This window comes from Mirounga angustirostris, unplaced genomic scaffold (assembly GCF_029215605.1).
Source record: "Mirounga angustirostris isolate CCGP_5_RB_7025 unplaced genomic scaffold, mMirAng1.0.hap1 SCAF_5, whole genome shotgun sequence".
In the NCBI taxonomy this organism is placed as follows: domain Eukaryota; kingdom Metazoa; phylum Chordata; class Mammalia; order Carnivora; family Phocidae; genus Mirounga; species Mirounga angustirostris.
The window spans coordinates 139504118-139521534 of record NW_026991713.1 but is presented as its reverse complement, the minus strand read 5'-3'; the positions used below and the strand labels follow the sequence as shown (position 1 = coordinate 139521534).

The following is a 17417-nucleotide window of genomic DNA, read 5'->3' as shown; positions in this document are numbered from 1 at the left end:
AAGGGTGAAGGGTGTTGCTATACGTGAACCCTGTGAGCTGAGGCTGGAGACCTCATCCACATACTGTTGGATGCAAGGCCCTTGTTTCCCCCCAAGCACACACTGAAAGCCAGCCATCTGCTTTTATTTCCCCTTGCTGTAGAAACCACAGTAAAAGGGTCTTATGGCCAGTGGATGGTGTGGGCACAGGGCTCAAATGAAGCATTTTAGACCTTTGGATTCACCTGCACCGTTTTCTGCCCTTGCCTCCCCTCTGTGACTGGGCAGCAGCAGTCCCTCCTGCCCCAGGTACTGTGGTTTTCTGACTTTTCAAACTAAGAAGCAAGTAGATTTATTTTGTACACAGGGCCAGGCCCATTTGCCCCATCATTCGGTTGTTTGGACCTAGGGCTCAGCTGTGTCCCAGCTGGGTACAGGCCACCAGCACAGAGCTGTCCTCGTCTGGAGGTTCATTTTTGCCTCAGCTTTTTGATGAAGGACACCTCATCCCGATTCCGGATACCGTAACTGGAAAAGGAGGAGGGCTATAGTGTGTGATCTGCAGAAGGTAGGTTGGACTCCTCACGTGAAACTTGGGAGGGACCAAGAAGGAACGGGTAGGAAGAGCACTATGTGCAGGAAGGTGAGGAAGTGGCAGTGGCCACCCTCTCAAGACCCCCATCGTGCCCGTGGGCAGCCTCTCACCCGCACGCACTGCCTTCCTCTGGCTCCGGGAAGCCCTTCACTGCCCCTGGAGAGCAGTGGTCACAGTGCCCCTAGGTCTCCCATTCCAGTAGGGAGGGCCCCCAGGAACCTCCTTGCAGGAGGGTATCAGTCCAGCCAGGGACTCCCCAGGTCTCGCAGATTCCCCAGGAACTGACTTAAGACTCCTCCTTCCTGGGAAGAGGCCCCAGCCCTCTGGCCGAGCTTGGGGAACTAGAGGGCAACAGACCAGATGCCTCCCAGCAGCTCAAAATGTGCCTGAACTTACTCTCGAAGCTTCTTCTTGTCCTCTGTGAGCTTCTCTCCTGCGGAGGTCAGGTAGTAGGTCCTCCACACATAGGACCTGCAAGACTCAGATGAGGATTCAGGTAAACCACAAGCACGGTCACTGGGCAGCTGGGACACGGGCTGTGTGTGAGATGGGCTGAGGCAGCTCTGAGGAGGCGCTGCTCCAAGGGCTGTGCTGGGTAGCTGGGGGCCAAACATACCTTACGAGATAGGCGGCAGTACTGAGACACAGACAGCAGAACACCTGACCCAACAGGCGTGAGGAGAGCACCCAAGTGAAGATGGGCTGGGGCCACTGACAGCTAGAGAGACCACTTACAGACACTAGAAATGCCCCGAGATGCCCCCCGTTTAAGAAACCCGGCTGCCCAGGTGGGGTGATGTAGATGAAAGAGCAACTGAGGCAGGACTCCCAGGCACGGAGGCACCCACCACGCCTGAAGGCTTGGGACAGGGAACTCAGAACTCACCAGTACTTTGCGGCACACATGCAACAGGCGCTCATGTGCCACCAGGCCTTCCTGCCGCTCCACTTACCAGCTGATGTGCTGAATGCCCCCTTCACGCTCCTGCCTGAGCTGCACGTATCTCTGAATGGCCTTCTTCAGATCCAGGACTGTGGCGTTCTGTACCACAACCACAGCTGCAACACAAATGGGAGGACGGCCATGGTGGGAATCCACAGCCACAGCCTTGGATGGCACGAAAGGAACCCAGAAGCTCTGTCCAGACTGTTTTGGACGGAGACTCAAGTCCAGGGGGAGTAGGCTTGTAGTTGGCCCAATACCCTGGGACATAGCCCCGAGTTTCCCCCTGAGCAGCCATGTCCACATCTTGCCTGTGTGGAAGCTCCGACTGTAAGGTCCAAAGGGAGAAGGCGAACACTTACGCATTATTTCTCCATCCATCTTGCACACTCGGACTGTCATTGCTTGGCCATATTCTAGTGCTATTTGGGAATTGACCTCTTCCAAAGTCACCTACAAAAAGACCAAGGGTGGAGGTGGGAACCTTGGCTCTCTTTACTATCCCAAACAACAACCAAAGAAAACAAGCTGTTACTGTCCAAAAAGCAATACCATGTTTTTTGAAGGACAAGAAACAGATTTCTTGCTTATATGTTAGGGTTTCCCAGTTCCACCCACATTTTGTATTTAATGTCCAAAGTGGATAAAAGCTCGGCAAAAGAGAAGTATACAGACAGGGGACGATGAGGATCAGATCTGGGTTCTGGGGCTGGGTAGGAGTAAGAACACTGTCAGTCCCAGGCCCAGGGCAACGCTTGAGTTGAGGCAGGTGTGCAAGATTTACCAGGGCACCAAAAAAACAGTAATATAAACATTTTGAACCAACTTAACAAAAAATACAAGTGAACTTTAAAACTCCAAGTGGGGCAAATTAGCAAAGATTTAAAGACAGGACTGTGCCGAACCAGACTGAAGGTAGATACATGAAAAGCCATCAATACTGATCTCGTCTTCACGCGAAGTTTCGCTGTCTTGTTTGCCAGAGCCTTTTTTACACGCCCTTTGAGCTTTGGAAAACGGTGTATTACAAGGTCATGTATCCCGACGAGTGTTTTTTTGGGCGCCCCCTTAAATTCTGCAAGCCAGGTGAGAGCCTCGCTCGCCCCCGCCCCCCAGCCCCAGCCCCGGGTAAGACCTTCGCTGGAGCCCAGAGGCGCCTTCTTGAGGCCTCTGGGCCGCAGTCCCCCATCAGGGCCTCTCGAGGTCGGTCCGCGCCTCGGCGCACGGCCCCGCGGGGAACGACCCCGGCCCCGGCGGCCTCCGTCGCCCGCGCGCACCTGGATCGGTAGATCGCAGAGCAGCGGGTCCTGCACGACCATGGCGAGACCCTCCTGGAACACGTCCACCGCCTCGGAGTGCGGTAGCGCCTCCTCTTCGTCCTCATCGTCCTCGGGCGCCTCGGGCCGCACAGCAGCCTCCGCCTCGGCCGGCTCCAGAGCGCCTCTCCGCTCCCGCGCTCCGCCCGCACCGCCGGCTCGCGCGCCCCACCGACGCGGGGACCGCAGTAGAGCCCCTGGGACCGCCAGGGGGCGGGGTTGCCACGAGGACCAATGAGAAGCTCGAGGCGGCCTGCCGCAGCTGTTGCTGGGAGCGCGACATCGGCCTGTCCATTGGTCGGCTGGAGGGTGGGTCGGCCGCCCGGACCAATGGGAGCTCGAGGCGGGCCCAGCGACCGCGCCCGGCGGCCGCAGGGGCTGCCGGGAGCCTGCGGGGCCGAGCCGGCTGCCATGCTGCTCTTCTGCCCCGGCTGCGGGAACGGGCTGATCGTGGAGGAGGGACAGCGGTGCCACCGCTTCGCCTGCAACACCTGCCCCTACGTGCACAACATCACCCGCAAGGTTAGGGGTGGGGCCCGGAGCCCGCTTCCCCGCCCACCAGCCCCGCGTCCGCCTCTGGCCGTCCTCGCTCTCGCCGCCGCCTGCGGTCGGCTGCGGAGCCTGTCGGGTGCGGATCCTGTGCGGATGTGGCCGTGTGTCCCCCCTCCGTGCCGCCACCTCGGGCCCCGCCCCGTCGCCTCTCCTGTGTCCGGGTCCTGACCTCGCGCTGGGGCTCCCGGCGCTGCGTTCCCGGTGGACCGTGTCCGAGCCGGTGCTGTGCTCGGGAACCCTCCGCAGCTCCCCAGCGCACCCCAGGACCCAGCAGGCTCTGACACCGACCCCTCCCTCCGAGCTTGCGTGTCTGGTGCCAAGTTCTAGTGCATGCCTTGTCCGCAGCCAGACCGGTCTCTTGGGAGGGGCCCCACCGCGCACGGGGCGCTGCTGCCGGGGTCTTTGCACATGCCTTCTGCTCAGTTTACTTCCCCCTGGGTGGCCATGCCATTCGCTGGGCCTGTCTGTACTTGAAGGGTTGCTCCGTTTAAGACTTCAGCCCCTCCCGCCCTTTATCCGACTTCCCTGTCTTACGTTTTTCCATAGGACTCATTACCTTCCAGTGTACTCCGCGACTTAAGTGTTTTGTTTATGAATACTAGGACATAAGGTGTAGGAGGGCAGGGATTTTTCCGTTTTGTTGCCTCTTAGGTTCTCTCTAGTCTGAATCTAGAATGTAGTGGATGTTCAGTACATGAATAATGCTTTCGGTATCATTACAACTTGTTTTCCCGTAATCTTTATTTGTTAGCACGCTTCTACTTTTTAGAACTAGAGAACTTCTTAATGTTGTGGGAGTTTAGGATCAGAAACTGCGGGAAGAGTGAACTCTTAGGTAACCCTGAAATTTCAAGGATATTTGGTAAAATTTTGGAAGAAAGCCAAGTGTGATCTGCTTTGAAAGCGTCTGGCGGGGCTCTCCAGCTAAGTGGTGCTCTTTGGCTTTAGTTGTGTTTTGCTATCTTGGGTAATCTAGTATCCTAAAGGTGGGGGCGAAGGGGGAAGGTCCCACCTACCTGGTTTTCTTTCCTGCTCTGGTGTGTCATCCAGTCCTTGCAGAGATCTCACCGCCGTGTGGTCACTGCGCTGAAATAAAATCTTCAGACCCCAATCTGAGCGGCCATGCAGGGCTGCCTCTGCAAGTAGAGCTGCAGGAGCTGGATTCTGCACATAGCTTTTATTTCATTTTTTATCAGAAAAGCAAGGACAGAAGTCTCAAAGCCTGGGAAAGGAGTACAGCGGGATGGCAAATAGCTTGAAGCTGTAAAGCAGGCCTGTACCCTTCCCTATGCGCAGGCTTGCAGGGAGGCAGTCATGAGATAAAGGGAAGAGTGGGATGTTTGTGCGAGCAAACGCCAGGTGCAGGAAGGGGGGCCCCTAGCTCATAACCTGTGCCCTGCTCCTGGAGATCATGGGATCCTGTTCCTACCAGACCATTGCGTTCAATAGCCTGAGAACAGGAACGCTGCTGACGTTTCAGCTGCTTCCACAATCACTCCTGAGGGCTTACAATATATTTTCTTTCTTTTCTCCTTTTTTTAAAAGGTTTTATTTATTTGAGATAGAGTGAGAGAGAGAGAGCGCGCGAGCATGAGTGCGGGGAGGAGAGGCAGAGGGAGAGGGAGAAGCAGACTCCCTTCTGAGCAGGGAGCCAGACACGGGACTCGACCCCAGGACCCTGAGATCATGACCTGAGCCGAAGGCAGACACTTTAACCGACTGAACCACCCAGGCGCCCCTAGGATACATTTTCTGAGAATAACTCCGCACCACTGAATCTTCCTCTTTTGGGTGGCATCCCAAACCTGGATTCTTTAAATTCCAGTGTTGAGTCCTGCTCTGTGAGAGTAGAAACTTTGGATTCTTTTAGTAGTCTGTGTTGAAGGAAGGAAGTCTGCGGAGACACTTGAGGACAGGTAGGGTTTGGTGGCCCAAGTTTCTACTTTTCACTTATTTGGAGCCTGAAGACCTGCTGTTGTTTGTTAGGTAACAAATCGGAAGTATCCAAAGCTGAAAGAAGTGGATGATGTGCTTGGCGGAGCAGCAGCCTGGGAGAATGTTGACTCTACCGCAGGTGAGAAGGAACCTTTTCTGTTACTGAGCTGTGGAGAGGTAGGAGGCCTCTGGCCTGTGTTTGACTCAGTGATGTACGGAGAGGAAGGGAGGTTCTAAAAATACAAAGTGTGTTTATTTTTTCCTTAGTAATTTATTTGTTAGACAATATTGGCACAAGCCGCGGCGCTGTGCAGGCCTGGGTTAGAGTCTCACAGTGACCTCCTAACATTCTATGACCTTGGTGGCCTCCCTTGCCCTTTCTGGGGCTATTCCATATTCACTGAGTGTGAGCCCATAAAATGAGTCATACGGCATCGGGCATCCAGTGTACTCCGTAAGAGGTAGCCATGATAATGCGACGGTGGCAGGAGTAATGAAAGAGCCTAAGGAAGAAATAGGAGCTATTTGTTCTGGTGTGGATTTTTAAAAGTCAGTGCCAGGGGCACCTGGGTGGCTCAGTTGGTTAAGCACTGCCTTCAGCTCAGGTAGTGATCCTGGAGTTCCAGGATCGAGTCCCACATTGGGCTCCCCGCTCAGTGGGGAGTCTGCTTCTCCTCTGACCCTTTCATGCTCTCTCTCTCTCTCTCTCAAATAAATAAAATCTTTAAAAAAAAAATAAAAAATAAAAAATAAATAAAAGTCAGTGCCAGAGAGCATTCAAGTGTTTATTTCACGTCTTGTTTCATATCTGAAAGAGGTAGACATGACCAAGGAGGGAAAGAGGAGAGCCCTAAACACACCTGTACTGCGGAGAGGAAGAGCCAACTCCTGTTTACTGTTACCTTTTTTCCCCTATAGAAGAACATCCAAATCTGATATGGTGCAATTAGCACTGGCAGAATTTGCTAAAAAAAAAAAAAGATGAATTATGTACCCAGTGTTTAAAATGGTGTTTGAGAGTGTTTGAAGGTGTTATCAAGAGTAGAGGCAGTTTCTCAAAGTGAAGTCACTTTGCCTTGACATAGGTGTGGAATGTATGGTGAGATCTTTGTAAGAACAGCTTGAGGAACTGCTGCCAAAAAGGATCCCTAAATTTAAAGGGAAGTGGATTCATCGTCCACTGGGGGCTCCTCTGGGAGGCTGAGAGGGCCCAAGTGATGGAAATGCACTTAGAAGCATCTGCAGGGAGTGGACCCCGTAATGCACATGGTAGTCATAAGTCACTTTCCTTGTTATGTTTCCAGCCAGTCTTCAACCAGATTTGAGAAGAAAAATGGGACCCAGCGGGGGGGGGGAGCTGGAGTGTTTTCCAGATCACAGGTCTCCCTGATTCCCTCGTTGTGAGAGCGTAGTGGGAATGATACCACTAACTATAGCCTTAATCATGGTACAGGGTACCCTAGGCAAGGCTTGCCAGATGAATGGGGCCCGGAGAGGGTCTTTGCTGCCTTTCCATGACACCTACTTCTAGCAGGTATGTTTGGTCATGAGCATCATATTTTTTTTTTTAAATAATGTGGGTCACTTGTTTTTCTCGTTGCCAGAGCCATGTCCTAAATGCGAACATCCTCGTGCCTATTTCATGCAGCTTCAGACCCGCTCTGCAGACGAGCCGATGACCACCTTCTACAAATGCTGCAGTGCTCAGTGTGGGCACCGCTGGAGGGACTAGGCCCAGGCGGGCCCAGCCATGCCATTGTCTGCTTACCTCGTTCCCCAGGCTGGATTCCCAGCCAGTGTGTGAGCTGTTTGTCCCGAAACGTCTCTGCTGGCATGGCGAAAAGCTAACCCTTTGAGGGGAGCTGGCCATGGTGCCCGCGACTGTAGCCCATCGGCAGTCAGTGGATGCGCTCAGTTAAGTGCAGGGAGATTGTGTGTGGATCGGGTATCCGTAAGTAAGTGTGATCTGTTTAATGTCCTGCTCATCGATCTCGTATGTGTATTGGCTAATAGACATTCTCTCATCATCACCCTTCTTAAATATGTACCCCGTTTGCACAGCTTATAAAGTAAAATTTTATAATGTAGTACATCGGATGTCCCTAAGTATTTAACTGTTAATTGTAAACTTATTTTATCACCATCTATTCTGAATATTTAATTAAAATGGAAAGTCCAGTACTGCTTTTTCAGTGTTTTTTTTTTTTTTTTTGCCAAGAAGTATGTTTTATTTTTATTAATCATACAAATAATTTGCTATAATATCCCAGGGCAAACTGGAGAATTTGGCAGTCAGCCTGAGGGGGGTCCCCTCAGAGACCCGCAGGCTGGTGGTGTCAGCACGGGGTGCCTGGGCCCACAGTGCAGCTTGTCACTCGTGTCCACATTGCAGGTGGCTCTTCCTCCAGATCACAACTGGTGGGTCTCAAAGATGACGAGGGTGGGGAATCCCCTAGGTTCTTAGGAAATTTTTTTCTTTCTTTTTTTTTTTTTTAACATTTTATTTATTTATCTGACAGAGAGAGACACAGCGAGAGAGGGAACACAAGCAGGGGGAGTGGGAGAGGGAGAAGCAGGCTTCCCGCGGAGTAGGGAGCCCGATGCGGGGCTTGATCCCAGGACCCCGGGATCATGACCTGAGCCGAAGGCAGACGCTTAACGACTGAGGCACCCAGGCGCCCCAGGAAATTTCACTCTGCTTCTCCTGCTCAGTGGTCTCTGGTTGGCAGGGTGTTCTTCTCCAGCGTCTCTGTTTTCTCCAGCGTGGCCATCCCGAAGCTGGCAATCTCCCCCGTGTCCAGCTTTTGCCATTTTCTTAAAGCGATCCGTGGAGTTGTGCTCTGAGCCCAGCGCCTGGTCCTCCCACTCATGTTGCTGCAGCAAGAGAGCGTTTTTGCAGTGTTTTAAAATGCTTTGAGAAGTAGACATCAAACTACTGCCATACTTAGGACTCTCCTGGACACAGAATTGCTAATAACATGGATTTCAGTTTATCATTTCTGTTATTTCCTAGGATTGCAGTAAATTTATTAGATAGAAGATATTTCTACTTTTTTCCTTCATCTTTTCACTTGCAAAAGAAAAAGGACGTCCCAGACTAGAGGGGGACGGGATGGTAGTTTGTGGATGGATTGGTTTCTTGCTCAGGACCTCGGATTTAATGACTTTTCCAAATCTCTTAATAATGAAGTCTCGCTCATGAAATCATGGGATGTGAATTCATACCTCTGATACAGATTTGTACATTTTTGGGACTTGGTATCTTTTCTGGAAATGATTAATCTTGGAAGTTTGACAAAATGGTGTTTTGTTTTAAGTAAGCTCCACACTGGAGCCCAGTGCAGGGCTTGAACTCACGACCCTGAGATCAAGATCTGAGCTGAGATCAAGAGTCAGCTGCTTAGCTGACTGAGCCACCCAGGCGCCCCAACACTGAAGGCTTGCTTTTTGCCATAACACGTAGACCAGGTCCTGAGCCCCTCATTTCTAATTGGTTATTTTCCAAAACAGCTTGTTCTGGTTATACTGATAAAAGTTTTATAATGTGGGTGTTGCCTTTAGGAGCTTCTGTTCATGCCATCAGTTCTTGTTTTTTGCTTTGTCTTGTTTTGTTTTCCATCAGTTTTATTTCCTCAGCTCCTCTGTGGGTGTTTGCTGTTGGGTCAGTGGTGAAGGTCGTGTGCTCTGAAGCTGGCCTGCATATCTGCTTCTTTTTTTTTTTTAATTTTATTTATTTATTTGACAGAGAGAGACACACAGCGAGAGAGGGAACACAAGCAGGGGGAGTGGGAGAGGGAGAAGCAGGCTTCCCGCAGAGCAGGGAGCCCGATGCGGGGCTCGATCCCAGGATCCTGGGATCATGACCCAAGCCGAAGGCAGACGCTTAACGACTGAGCCACCCAGGCGCCCCTGCATATCTGCTTCTTAGCTGTGAGACCTCGGTCAGACTGCGGAGCCTCTGCCTTCACTTCCTCGTGTGTAGAGTGATGATGATAGTCAATTTCAGGGGTTTACAAACATTTTCTGTAAAGGCCCAGATAGTAAATATTTTAGACTCTGTGGGTCGAGAGTCAAAATCTAGGAAAACAAACTTCTACCACTTTTTTATAAACAAAATTCAAAATGTAATTGTAATTGAGTACAGCATTTTGTAATGGGGGTCTACTGATGAAAAGAATGGATATCGTTTTGCTGAACTGGGGTTCAAAGTTAGCATTTCTGGTCATCAAAATAGATTGCGAATATGCATCTGTGAATGCTGGTTAAGTGCAGGACAGCAAATGAAGTTAACTGTTGACATCAGCAGTAGATTGAGTAGAGTCAATACTGATGAGAGATGCAAATAATTTCCATAGAGAATTTGCTATAACATGGATTAGCAGATTCCAATCCATGGTCTACTGAATTCATGTTTTCTCAGCTCTGAAAATATTCTTGCCTGCAGTTGGTTCTACGCAGACCGTGCGCACAGGCTCACTCTTCCGTCCCTTCCCAGCTCAGGGCCGAGGCATTGACCTTTCAGAAGGACACTTGAGCAATATCAGTAACATTGGAGGATTCATCAAGAATCAAGGGAAATCACTTTGTATCATTCGCCTCATTTTTAATTGACTTGATGTTGCTCCCAGTGCCCTTAGCTTTTAGAACTGTTCTCCAAAAGGCCGAGAGTCCTAAATTTATTTTCTCTGGACACACTTCTTCAACTGCTGCAATTAAACACAAGTCAGTGGCTTTCCTGGCTTGGTTAACAAATGAGCCCCTCAGAAATTTAATTGGTTGTTTCATTTTCGTAGTTAATTTTTTTGAAGAAATTCTGCGCCGTGTCGAGAGCGGTGCCAGTGACTCGGTGCGTAGTCTGATGACAATGACCTGCTGTAGTGTCATTGGGTAGTAAACATTCCTTTGCCAGCCAGTTTGATGATGCAGTAATCTACACTGTGCCTTTGAAGGGTGACTTTCAGGGTCCCCTTTTCTGGTTTTGTCACAATGGTATGCACTGGTAATAGGGTAAGGGAAAAAAATATGTATATACTAAATGGCTGCTTCGTGGTTAGGACTGGTAATCCTGGTGATCACCCAGGAAGGGCACTGCATTGACTTTCACAGATGTCCTCGCTTATGTGTTTTTCTTGTTTCCTGTACTGTTAGGATGTATTCTTTTTATTTAAGATACTGTGTTTTTCTCTTCTATGTTTTCTCTTGGTTCTTTATTGTAGTGTGTCTCTCTCCTCCCATATTTCCTGTTTCTTCCTTGGGAGCATATTTTTCTTTATATCTTTGAGCATAGTTAGAGTAGCTACTTTAGAACCTGTGCTGATTCCAACAACTTAGTCCTGGGAGTCCGTGTCCATCGGTTACCTTTCCTCTTAAGTGTGGGTCACCTAGTTCTGTTTCTTCAATGTCTAATACTCTTGGATTTATCTTGGAAATTGTGAATGATACAGACTGTAGACACTAGATTCTGTTATGTTTCTCTGGAGAGTGTTGATTTTTTTATTTATATTTAAAGCAGGCTGTAAACTCTGTGTCTCTGATGTAGGCAGCAGCTGAAACTTCCGTTCAGGTTGTTTCACCTTAGCTGTGCTGCTTGGAGTTCTCCAGTACACATGTGGCTCACAAGTATCCAGAGATTTTGGTAGAGTTTGTTTGTTTGTTTGTTTGTTTTGGGGGGTAGAGTTTAGACATAGAATTTGGTGCTCTCCTCCCTTCCAGGATTTCCTCCCATTCCAGCCTTTGTGGTCTCCACTTGAGGGCTCATGGTGTGGATGGTGTGGTCTGATGGACTTAAGGTAGTAAATTCTAGTTTCAACAAGGTGGGGGGGGGACCCTGTCAGAGAGGAAACTCTCTCTCTTTTTAAATGTTTTCTTTCTTTCTTTTTTTTTTTTTAAGATTTATTTGAGAGAGAGAGAGAGAGAGAGAGAGAGAGCATGAGAGGGGGAGGGTCAGAGGGAGAAGCAGACTCCCCACCGAGCAGGGAGCCCAATGCGGGACTTGATCGAGGGACTCCGGGATCATGACCTGAGCCAAATGCAGTTGCTTAACCAACTGAGCCACCCAGGCGCCCTGGAAACTCTCTTTTTTATTTTTTTTAAAGATTTTATTTATTTGACACAGAGAGAGCTGGAGAGAAAAAGAGACAGAGAGCAAGCACAAGCAGGGGGAACGGCAGGCAGGGGAGAAGCAGGCTTCCCACTGAGCAAGGAGCCTGACGTGGGGCTGGATCCCAGGACCCTGGGATCATGACCTGAGCCGAAGGCAGATGCCTAACTGACGGAGCCACCCATGCACCCCTCAGCTCAGATTTTTCTGACCATCATTTTTAAAAAATATTTCATTCATTTGGGGCACCTCGGTGGCTCAGTTCTTAAGCGTCTGCCTTTGGCTCAGGTCATGATCCCAGGGTCCTGGGATTGAGCCCCACATCGGGCTCCCTGCTCGGCGGGAAGCCTGCTTCTCCCTCTCCCACTCCCCCTGCTTGTGTTCTCTTTTGCTGTGTCTCTATCAAATATATAAAATCTTTAAAAAAAAAAAAAGATTAAAAAAAATTTAATTCATTTATCAGATTATTTTCAGAGTGTATACCCTGAATTTTGATTCAAGAAAGTTGGTATGCTGTTTATGTTTTTTTTTTTTTAAGATTTTATTTACTTGACAGAGAGAGAGCACAAACAGAGGGAATGGCAGGCAGAGGGAGAAACAGGGTCCCCGCTGAGGAAGAAGCCCGTTGTGGGACTTGATCCCAGGACCCTGAGATCATGACCTGAGCCAAAGGCAGACGCTTAACCAACTGAGCCACCCAGGCGCCCCGGAAACTCTTTATAAGGATACTAGAGAAGCTCCAGTCAATATAAATGTATGTACTTGTAATAGGTAAGATGGGGGCCAGGCTGACTGAAATTTAAATATTAGAAAGATGCATGGGGGCGCCTGGGTGGCTCAGTCTGACTCTTGATTTTTGGCTCAGGTCATGATTTCAGGGTCATGAGATAGAGCCCTGCTTCGGGGCTCTGCACTGGGTGTGAGTCTGATTAAGATTCTCTCTCTCCCTCTCCCTCTGCCCCTCCCCACCTCAAAAAAAAAAAAAAAAAGATATGTGATTTATGTTTCTGTCCATTCCTAAGGTGTTTCATGGGCTTAAACTTTTGATTTCATCTCTCTGTGGGTCCTGGTTGTTCTCAGACTCCAGAGCTGCAGCTCTGGGCTATCCAAAGCTTACCCGAGATGTGTTGATGCACAGAGCACACATGCACACTGAAGTGTGACCTTATTTGGTACCCCAAAGAACATAAGTAAATGAAAAGATGCATATCTTCACTAATTATCCGTGAAGTGTAAATGAAAGCAACATTGAAATATGTTTGCCTATCAGATAGGCAAAGATGAAAAAAACTGATAATGTACACTGTTGGTGACAGGCATTCTTAAACTTCTGGTAGGAGCAGAAGTTGGTACATTTTTGCAGTGCCACTTGGTAGTATCAGTATTTTAAAATGCTGAACTTTATTTTTCTTTCTTTTTTTTTTAAAGATTTTAAAAATTTATTTGACAGAGATACAGTGAGAGAGGGAACACAAGCAGGGGGAGTGGGAGAGGGAGAAGCAGGCTTTCCATGGAGCAGGGAGCCCAATGCGGGGCTCGATCCCAGGACCCTGGGATCATGACCTGAGCCGAAGGCAGACGCTTAACGACTGAGCCACCCAGGCGTCCCATTAAAATGCTGAACTTTAGATCCCATAGTCCTACCCCTAGAATTATTTGTACAGAGGTACTCACTCTGGTGATTAAAGATCCATGCCCAGAATTGTTTACTACCTTTGTCTAAAATTGCATATATGCACTGGAAATTAACATAATGTTACATGTCCTGTTTCAAAAAATAAAGATAGTATATATAAGCAGCAATCCAAATGTCTATCAGTAGGATTATTGAACTATGGCATATGCTACCATTAATGGTTTTTATGTGCTGACCTAGAAGGATGTTGAAAATAGCCAGAGGAACAAGGAGTCTGCAAAGCTCAGCACAGTATGAGCCCAGTAAAGTGTGCGTTTGTTTGCACTTCATCTTTGTCCGGAAGGACTTGCACCTAACTTCTCACAGAGGCCCTCTCTTGGGTGAGATAAAGGGGACTCATTTTTTATTTTGTATTATTTGTTTTTCTTTAAATGAGAGTGCATCACTTTTGTGTTTAACACCCTCTCCAGGGGTGTTTCTTGGAAGGAATACAGCACACACTCTGGCAATCAATGGACAGATCCCCAGAGTCCATGTTTAGCAACCTTCAGTGTCGTGGGGAATGAAGGGTCATCCCACCTCCTAATCCCCGGGGTTAGGCTTAGTGGTGGTAGTTGTCTCTCAGCCCCCTTGGGACAGCTGCTGTGCTCTGCGTTGTGGTTTCAGATGTGGGCGGCCTGTGTAAGCCCGCCGTGGGAGGCTCACGTCACTGCTCACTGCAGTTATATCCTGAATCAGGCTCAGAGGCTTTGCTGCAAACACAGGGACGGTCACTTCCAGGTCTGGAGGGTTGGGGGCCCCTCGGACTTGCCATGGGGCCCAGCAGATGCATCTGGGAAGGTGAGTCTGGCCGTCAAGTCAGCCTGAGCTGGTGGCAGAGAGGGCAGACTGCCTGCCATCCCTGGGCCCCAGGAAGAGCCTGGGGATGAACCTTGGAAGCCGTTAGGGGCATCACCCTGGTCTTACCTCCTCCAGTGTCCTGGGCTTGGGTGTCTCCCAGAGACAGCATGTTGGCCATATTTGCTGAAGAATGACAGGCTGTTGCTTCCAGGCCTCAGTATTGCTGGGCAGAGGGAAGGGTACTGAGTTTGTTAGGCAGAGTTTTTCGGTGTGGAAGAGACTCTGCTTCCTCAGTAACTGAGCGGGGGCTCGTCCTGGGGCCAGATGGTCTGAGCTGTGGTGGCCCGGAGTGGAGGTGAGGTCCAGGTGGTGGGGCTGGCAAAACCCCTTCAAACTCCCATGTCCGTGGGGGCCCTTCACGCAGAAGAGGAGCCAGAGTCCGGGGATCCCCCCTTGGAGCTGTGCGCGGGCAGCAGGTGAGGGTGGGATCCCAGAAGGGAGGTCAGCTCAGCCAAGCAGAGGAAGGGGAGGTGAGGGTGTGTGCTCATGTAACGTCCCAGAGCCCTCTTCCCAGGGGTCTGGACCTTTAACCCTGTCTAGAGGCACGGTCAGCATCTGTAGGGGTGTTCAGGATGCATTTCTTTTCCTGTTGGGGCTAGGTGCAGGGGGCACAATGTAAACTGGACGGGTCTCACCCTGGAAGAGCCTGGTGTTAAGAGGTAGCGTAACAGTGGGCTTTGCTGACGTGGCTGCAAAGGGGCTGTGAGGGGGTTTCTGGGCAGAGGAGGTCAGTTAACAGGTGCGGGAAGAGCAGGTGCATCATTTTCCCCCCTTTTGCCCCCAGGCCCCTCAGAACCCTTATTCTAGACCTTTCCCAAAGCATTACCTGCTCCCCTGCTCCTTTCCTGAGCTGACTGGCCTCACTAGGGGGTGTCTGGTCTGGCCCCAGAGACACTGGGGGGCTCAGGAGGACTTCATGAAGGAAGAGGCATGTGATCCAGAAGGAAGTCAGGCAGAGGGGACAGTATGACGGGGATTAGACCCGCAGGGGACCCAAAATGAGTTCCATTGGACCCCCTCTGTCTGTGTCCCTCAGACCTCCATCCTCAGCTCTCTTCTTCCTCCTGCCCTGGGACCCTCCCCCGTCCATGTCTTTGTCCACCTGAGGCGCGTCTGGGCCCAGCTTGTCCATCTCCATGGCCCCCAGACATGCGCCTTCCAGGTGCAGCCGCCCCTCCTGCTCACCCCTCTCAGGAAGCATGTGGAAGGTGCTCCCTGGGCCACCTCTCCCTCCCCTCAGCCTTCTCTGCACCTTGCCTGCCCTCACCCCACCCGGTCTTCTGCCTCCACCTCTCCTGCCCACCGTCCGCATCGCTGTAGGAAGCTCAGTCTTCCAGCCCTTTCTGCCATCAGTACTGGCGGTTCCCACCGGCACTAGAGTTGCCCACATGCACTTGTGTGGCCTAGAGCTGGGAGGGGGGACTCCTTCCACCTCCTGTCCCACTTTTTAGCACAATCCCCATGTCCTCATGTATCTGGTTCTTGGAATTTCTTCCTCCTTCCCCAGCGGAGAGAAGAAAGTGCTAGATAAGTGTGCACTGAAAGAGCAACCTCCATTCCTCTGGAGGGAATTTGATGGATATCACTCCCTTAAAAATAGAGTATGTGTAGGAGGGGACAGTAAGTGGATGCAGGAATTGGCGTGAAGCCAGCTTGGAGGGCGTGTTAACAAGGGCGCCCTGCTCTGGCAGGCAGTCCCCTGGCATCAGGTGAGTACTCAGGGTGTGAAGGCCGGGAGGGTGAGGGGCTGTGTCTGCAGGTCTGGCAGTGTGTGTGGGTTCTGATGCAGGGGTCCAGCTGCAAGGCCCTAGTGGTCAGACCTCATGGCCGGACCTTGACCCTGAGATCATGGAGGAGATGGGTCCTGAGATGGGCTGAAGGCAGTGTCCACAGACCTGAGGGGGGGGGCGGTGCTGGGTGGTGGTGTTAGTCATGCTCCCCAGCAGGACTGTCCCAAGGGGGAGACACTGGCTTCGGTCCTCCTGCTCTGACAGCCATCCTGCAAGATTGTCTGGTGTTGTCTGAGCTGTGATTAGGTCTCCCTGGTGTCATCCCAGGGCCTGTTCCAGGACCAGGGGTATGGGGATGAGGGTTTCTACACCGCCCGGCCTAGTGTCTGTTGTCAAGGATGTGGGTAGCCCCGAGGAAAGACAGACCAGTGGTGCCCTGGGCAAGGTGGGTGCTCCTGGGCTTGTGTGGCAACTGGTTGGACATGTGCCAAGAACAGAGGTACCAGGTGCCGGTGTCGGGCAAGCTGCTGCTGCCCCTGGCCTTGGCTTCCACACCTGGGGGGTGGGGTGGCAGCCCGCCCTGCCCAGCTCACTTTGCAGACGCAGAAGTGTTCTCTGTGGAAAGAGTTCTCAGAGGAGAAGCGGCCCTGTGTCAGTCTCTGCTGCTCACCCAGAAGGGGTCCTGGCCCTGGTAGCTCTCGGTCGTCCCTGCCCTGGGGCCTGCTGAGCTTGGTGGGTCTCCTGGTGGGCTCTGGACTCTGAGCCAGCTATGTGTGTGAGTCGGCCTAGAAGGCTCCTCTCTGGGATGGGCATCCTCTGCCAGCACAGAACCCCGGTCGCTGGGCCCGATGCTCTCGAACCATCCGCTCCTGGGCTGTGGCAGGGCTGGCCCAGTTCTGCAGAGACAGAGGGGTCCCTCCACCCGGGGCCTGGGTCCGCTCTCAGCCGGGGAGTGGCTGCCGTGCCTCAGGCCCCCCAGATCTCGGTGCTCACTCTGCTTCTGTCATCATACACGCTGACCGTGGGCTGATGTCAGGCTGCTTTGTCATCTCCACCCAATCACTGTGCGGGAAGGGGCAGATGCTGTTGGGGTAAACTTGCTGCAGTCTCCCGTGCTGTGGCTGGTGGTGCCAGATGACGAGGGTGCAGTCTTCCTGAGCCTGGATCTTAATGGGGGTCTGTCCTGTGGGTGCACGGATAGGCTGCTGGGCGTTGGGGTGCTGTCTGCTGCCTGAGTGTGTGCGCGCTCCTTGAGGGCTTACGTGCTGTGGTCTGTGAGCACATCTGCTGCTTTTTTGCCTCCTTATCACCCATCAGGCTTGCATAACCAGGCTGGCCCTGCTTCCTGCTTAGGAACTATCAGCGCACCATCTGGAGCTACAAATGGGGTGATAGGACATCAACAGCCTCCCCGCACCCAGGCACTTCCTAACACCCAGCCCCTTGGTCTCCAGCTAACCTCCGGTCCCCCCAAGGGGTCCTGTTGCTCAGGCTGGCACTCCAGCACCGTAAGCCTTGCTCCCCTGAGGTGCTCCCGCTCCCGGGGCAGGTGGCTCAGAACAAGGGTGCGGCCGACAGAGCTTAGGGAGTGCTGTCTGTTGCATGGACACCCCTCCGCCGTCCTCCTCCGTAGTCCTGAGTCAGAACACTGGAACGGGTCTCTATTTAAGGATACAGCAGGGAGAGAGGATGTGTAGATGTTGGCCGTGTGACCTTGGGCAAGGCGTTTGC

General features: G+C 51.4%; 2 protein-coding genes across 3 annotated transcripts; one reads left to right on the top strand and one right to left on the bottom strand.

The window, feature by feature from the left end:
* Positions 1–319: 319 nt before the first annotated feature.
* Positions 320–3054, bottom strand: SNRNP25 (small nuclear ribonucleoprotein U11/U12 subunit 25). 2 transcript variants are annotated; one of them, XM_045874543.3, is made up of 5 exons: positions 2795–3047; positions 1880–1970; positions 1528–1633; positions 971–1045; positions 320–507 (listed from the first exon to the last, which is right to left on the bottom strand). In XM_045874543.3, exons 1-5 carry the CDS (start codon positions 2834–2836, stop codon positions 450–452), a joined length of 372 nt encoding a protein of 123 aa, XP_045730499.1. In that variant the 5' UTR covers positions 2837–3047; the 3' UTR covers positions 320–449. The 2 variants fall into 2 exon arrangements, with proteins under 2 accessions (XP_045730499.1, XP_064448259.1); XM_064592189.1 differs by lacking the exon at positions 320–507 and having other exon boundaries at positions 979–1110; positions 2795–3054.
* A 142-nt stretch (positions 3055–3196) lies between these two features.
* On the top strand, positions 3197–7501 carry POLR3K (RNA polymerase III subunit K). Its single transcript, XM_045874532.3, has 3 exons — positions 3197–3355; positions 5372–5459; positions 6925–7501. Exons 1-3 carry the CDS (start codon positions 3245–3247, stop codon positions 7050–7052), a joined length of 327 nt encoding a protein of 108 aa, XP_045730488.1. The 5' UTR covers positions 3197–3244; the 3' UTR covers positions 7053–7501.
* The last annotated feature ends 9916 nt before the right edge of the window (positions 7502–17417 follow it).

What these genes read in the sequence shown, in the direction of transcription:
- POLR3K (XM_045874532.3), top strand. Translation starts at nt 3,245, where the DNA reads ATGCTGCTCTTCTGCCCCGGCTGCGGGAACGGGCTGATCGTGGAGGAG. An exon ending in TGCACAACATCACCCGCAAG is followed by an intron (nt 3,356 to 5,371) that starts GTTAGGGGTGGG and finishes GTTGTTTGTTAG; the next exon opens with GTAACAAATCGGAAGTATCC. An exon ending in GAATGTTGACTCTACCGCAG is followed by an intron (nt 5,460 to 6,924) that starts GTGAGAAGGAAC and finishes TCTCGTTGCCAG; the next exon opens with AGCCATGTCCTAAATGCGAA.
- SNRNP25 (XM_045874543.3), bottom strand. Translation starts at nt 2,836, where the DNA reads ATGGTCGTGCAGGACCCGCTGCTCTGCGATCTACCGATCCAG. An exon ending in TCTGCGATCTACCGATCCAG is followed by an intron (nt 1,971 to 2,794) that starts GTGCGCGCGGGC and finishes GTCTTTTTGTAG; the next exon opens with GTGACTTTGGAAGAGGTCAA. An exon ending in GATGGATGGAGAAATAATGC is followed by an intron (nt 1,634 to 1,879) that starts GTAAGTGTTCGC and finishes TTTGTGTTGCAG; the next exon opens with CTGTGGTTGTGGTACAGAAC.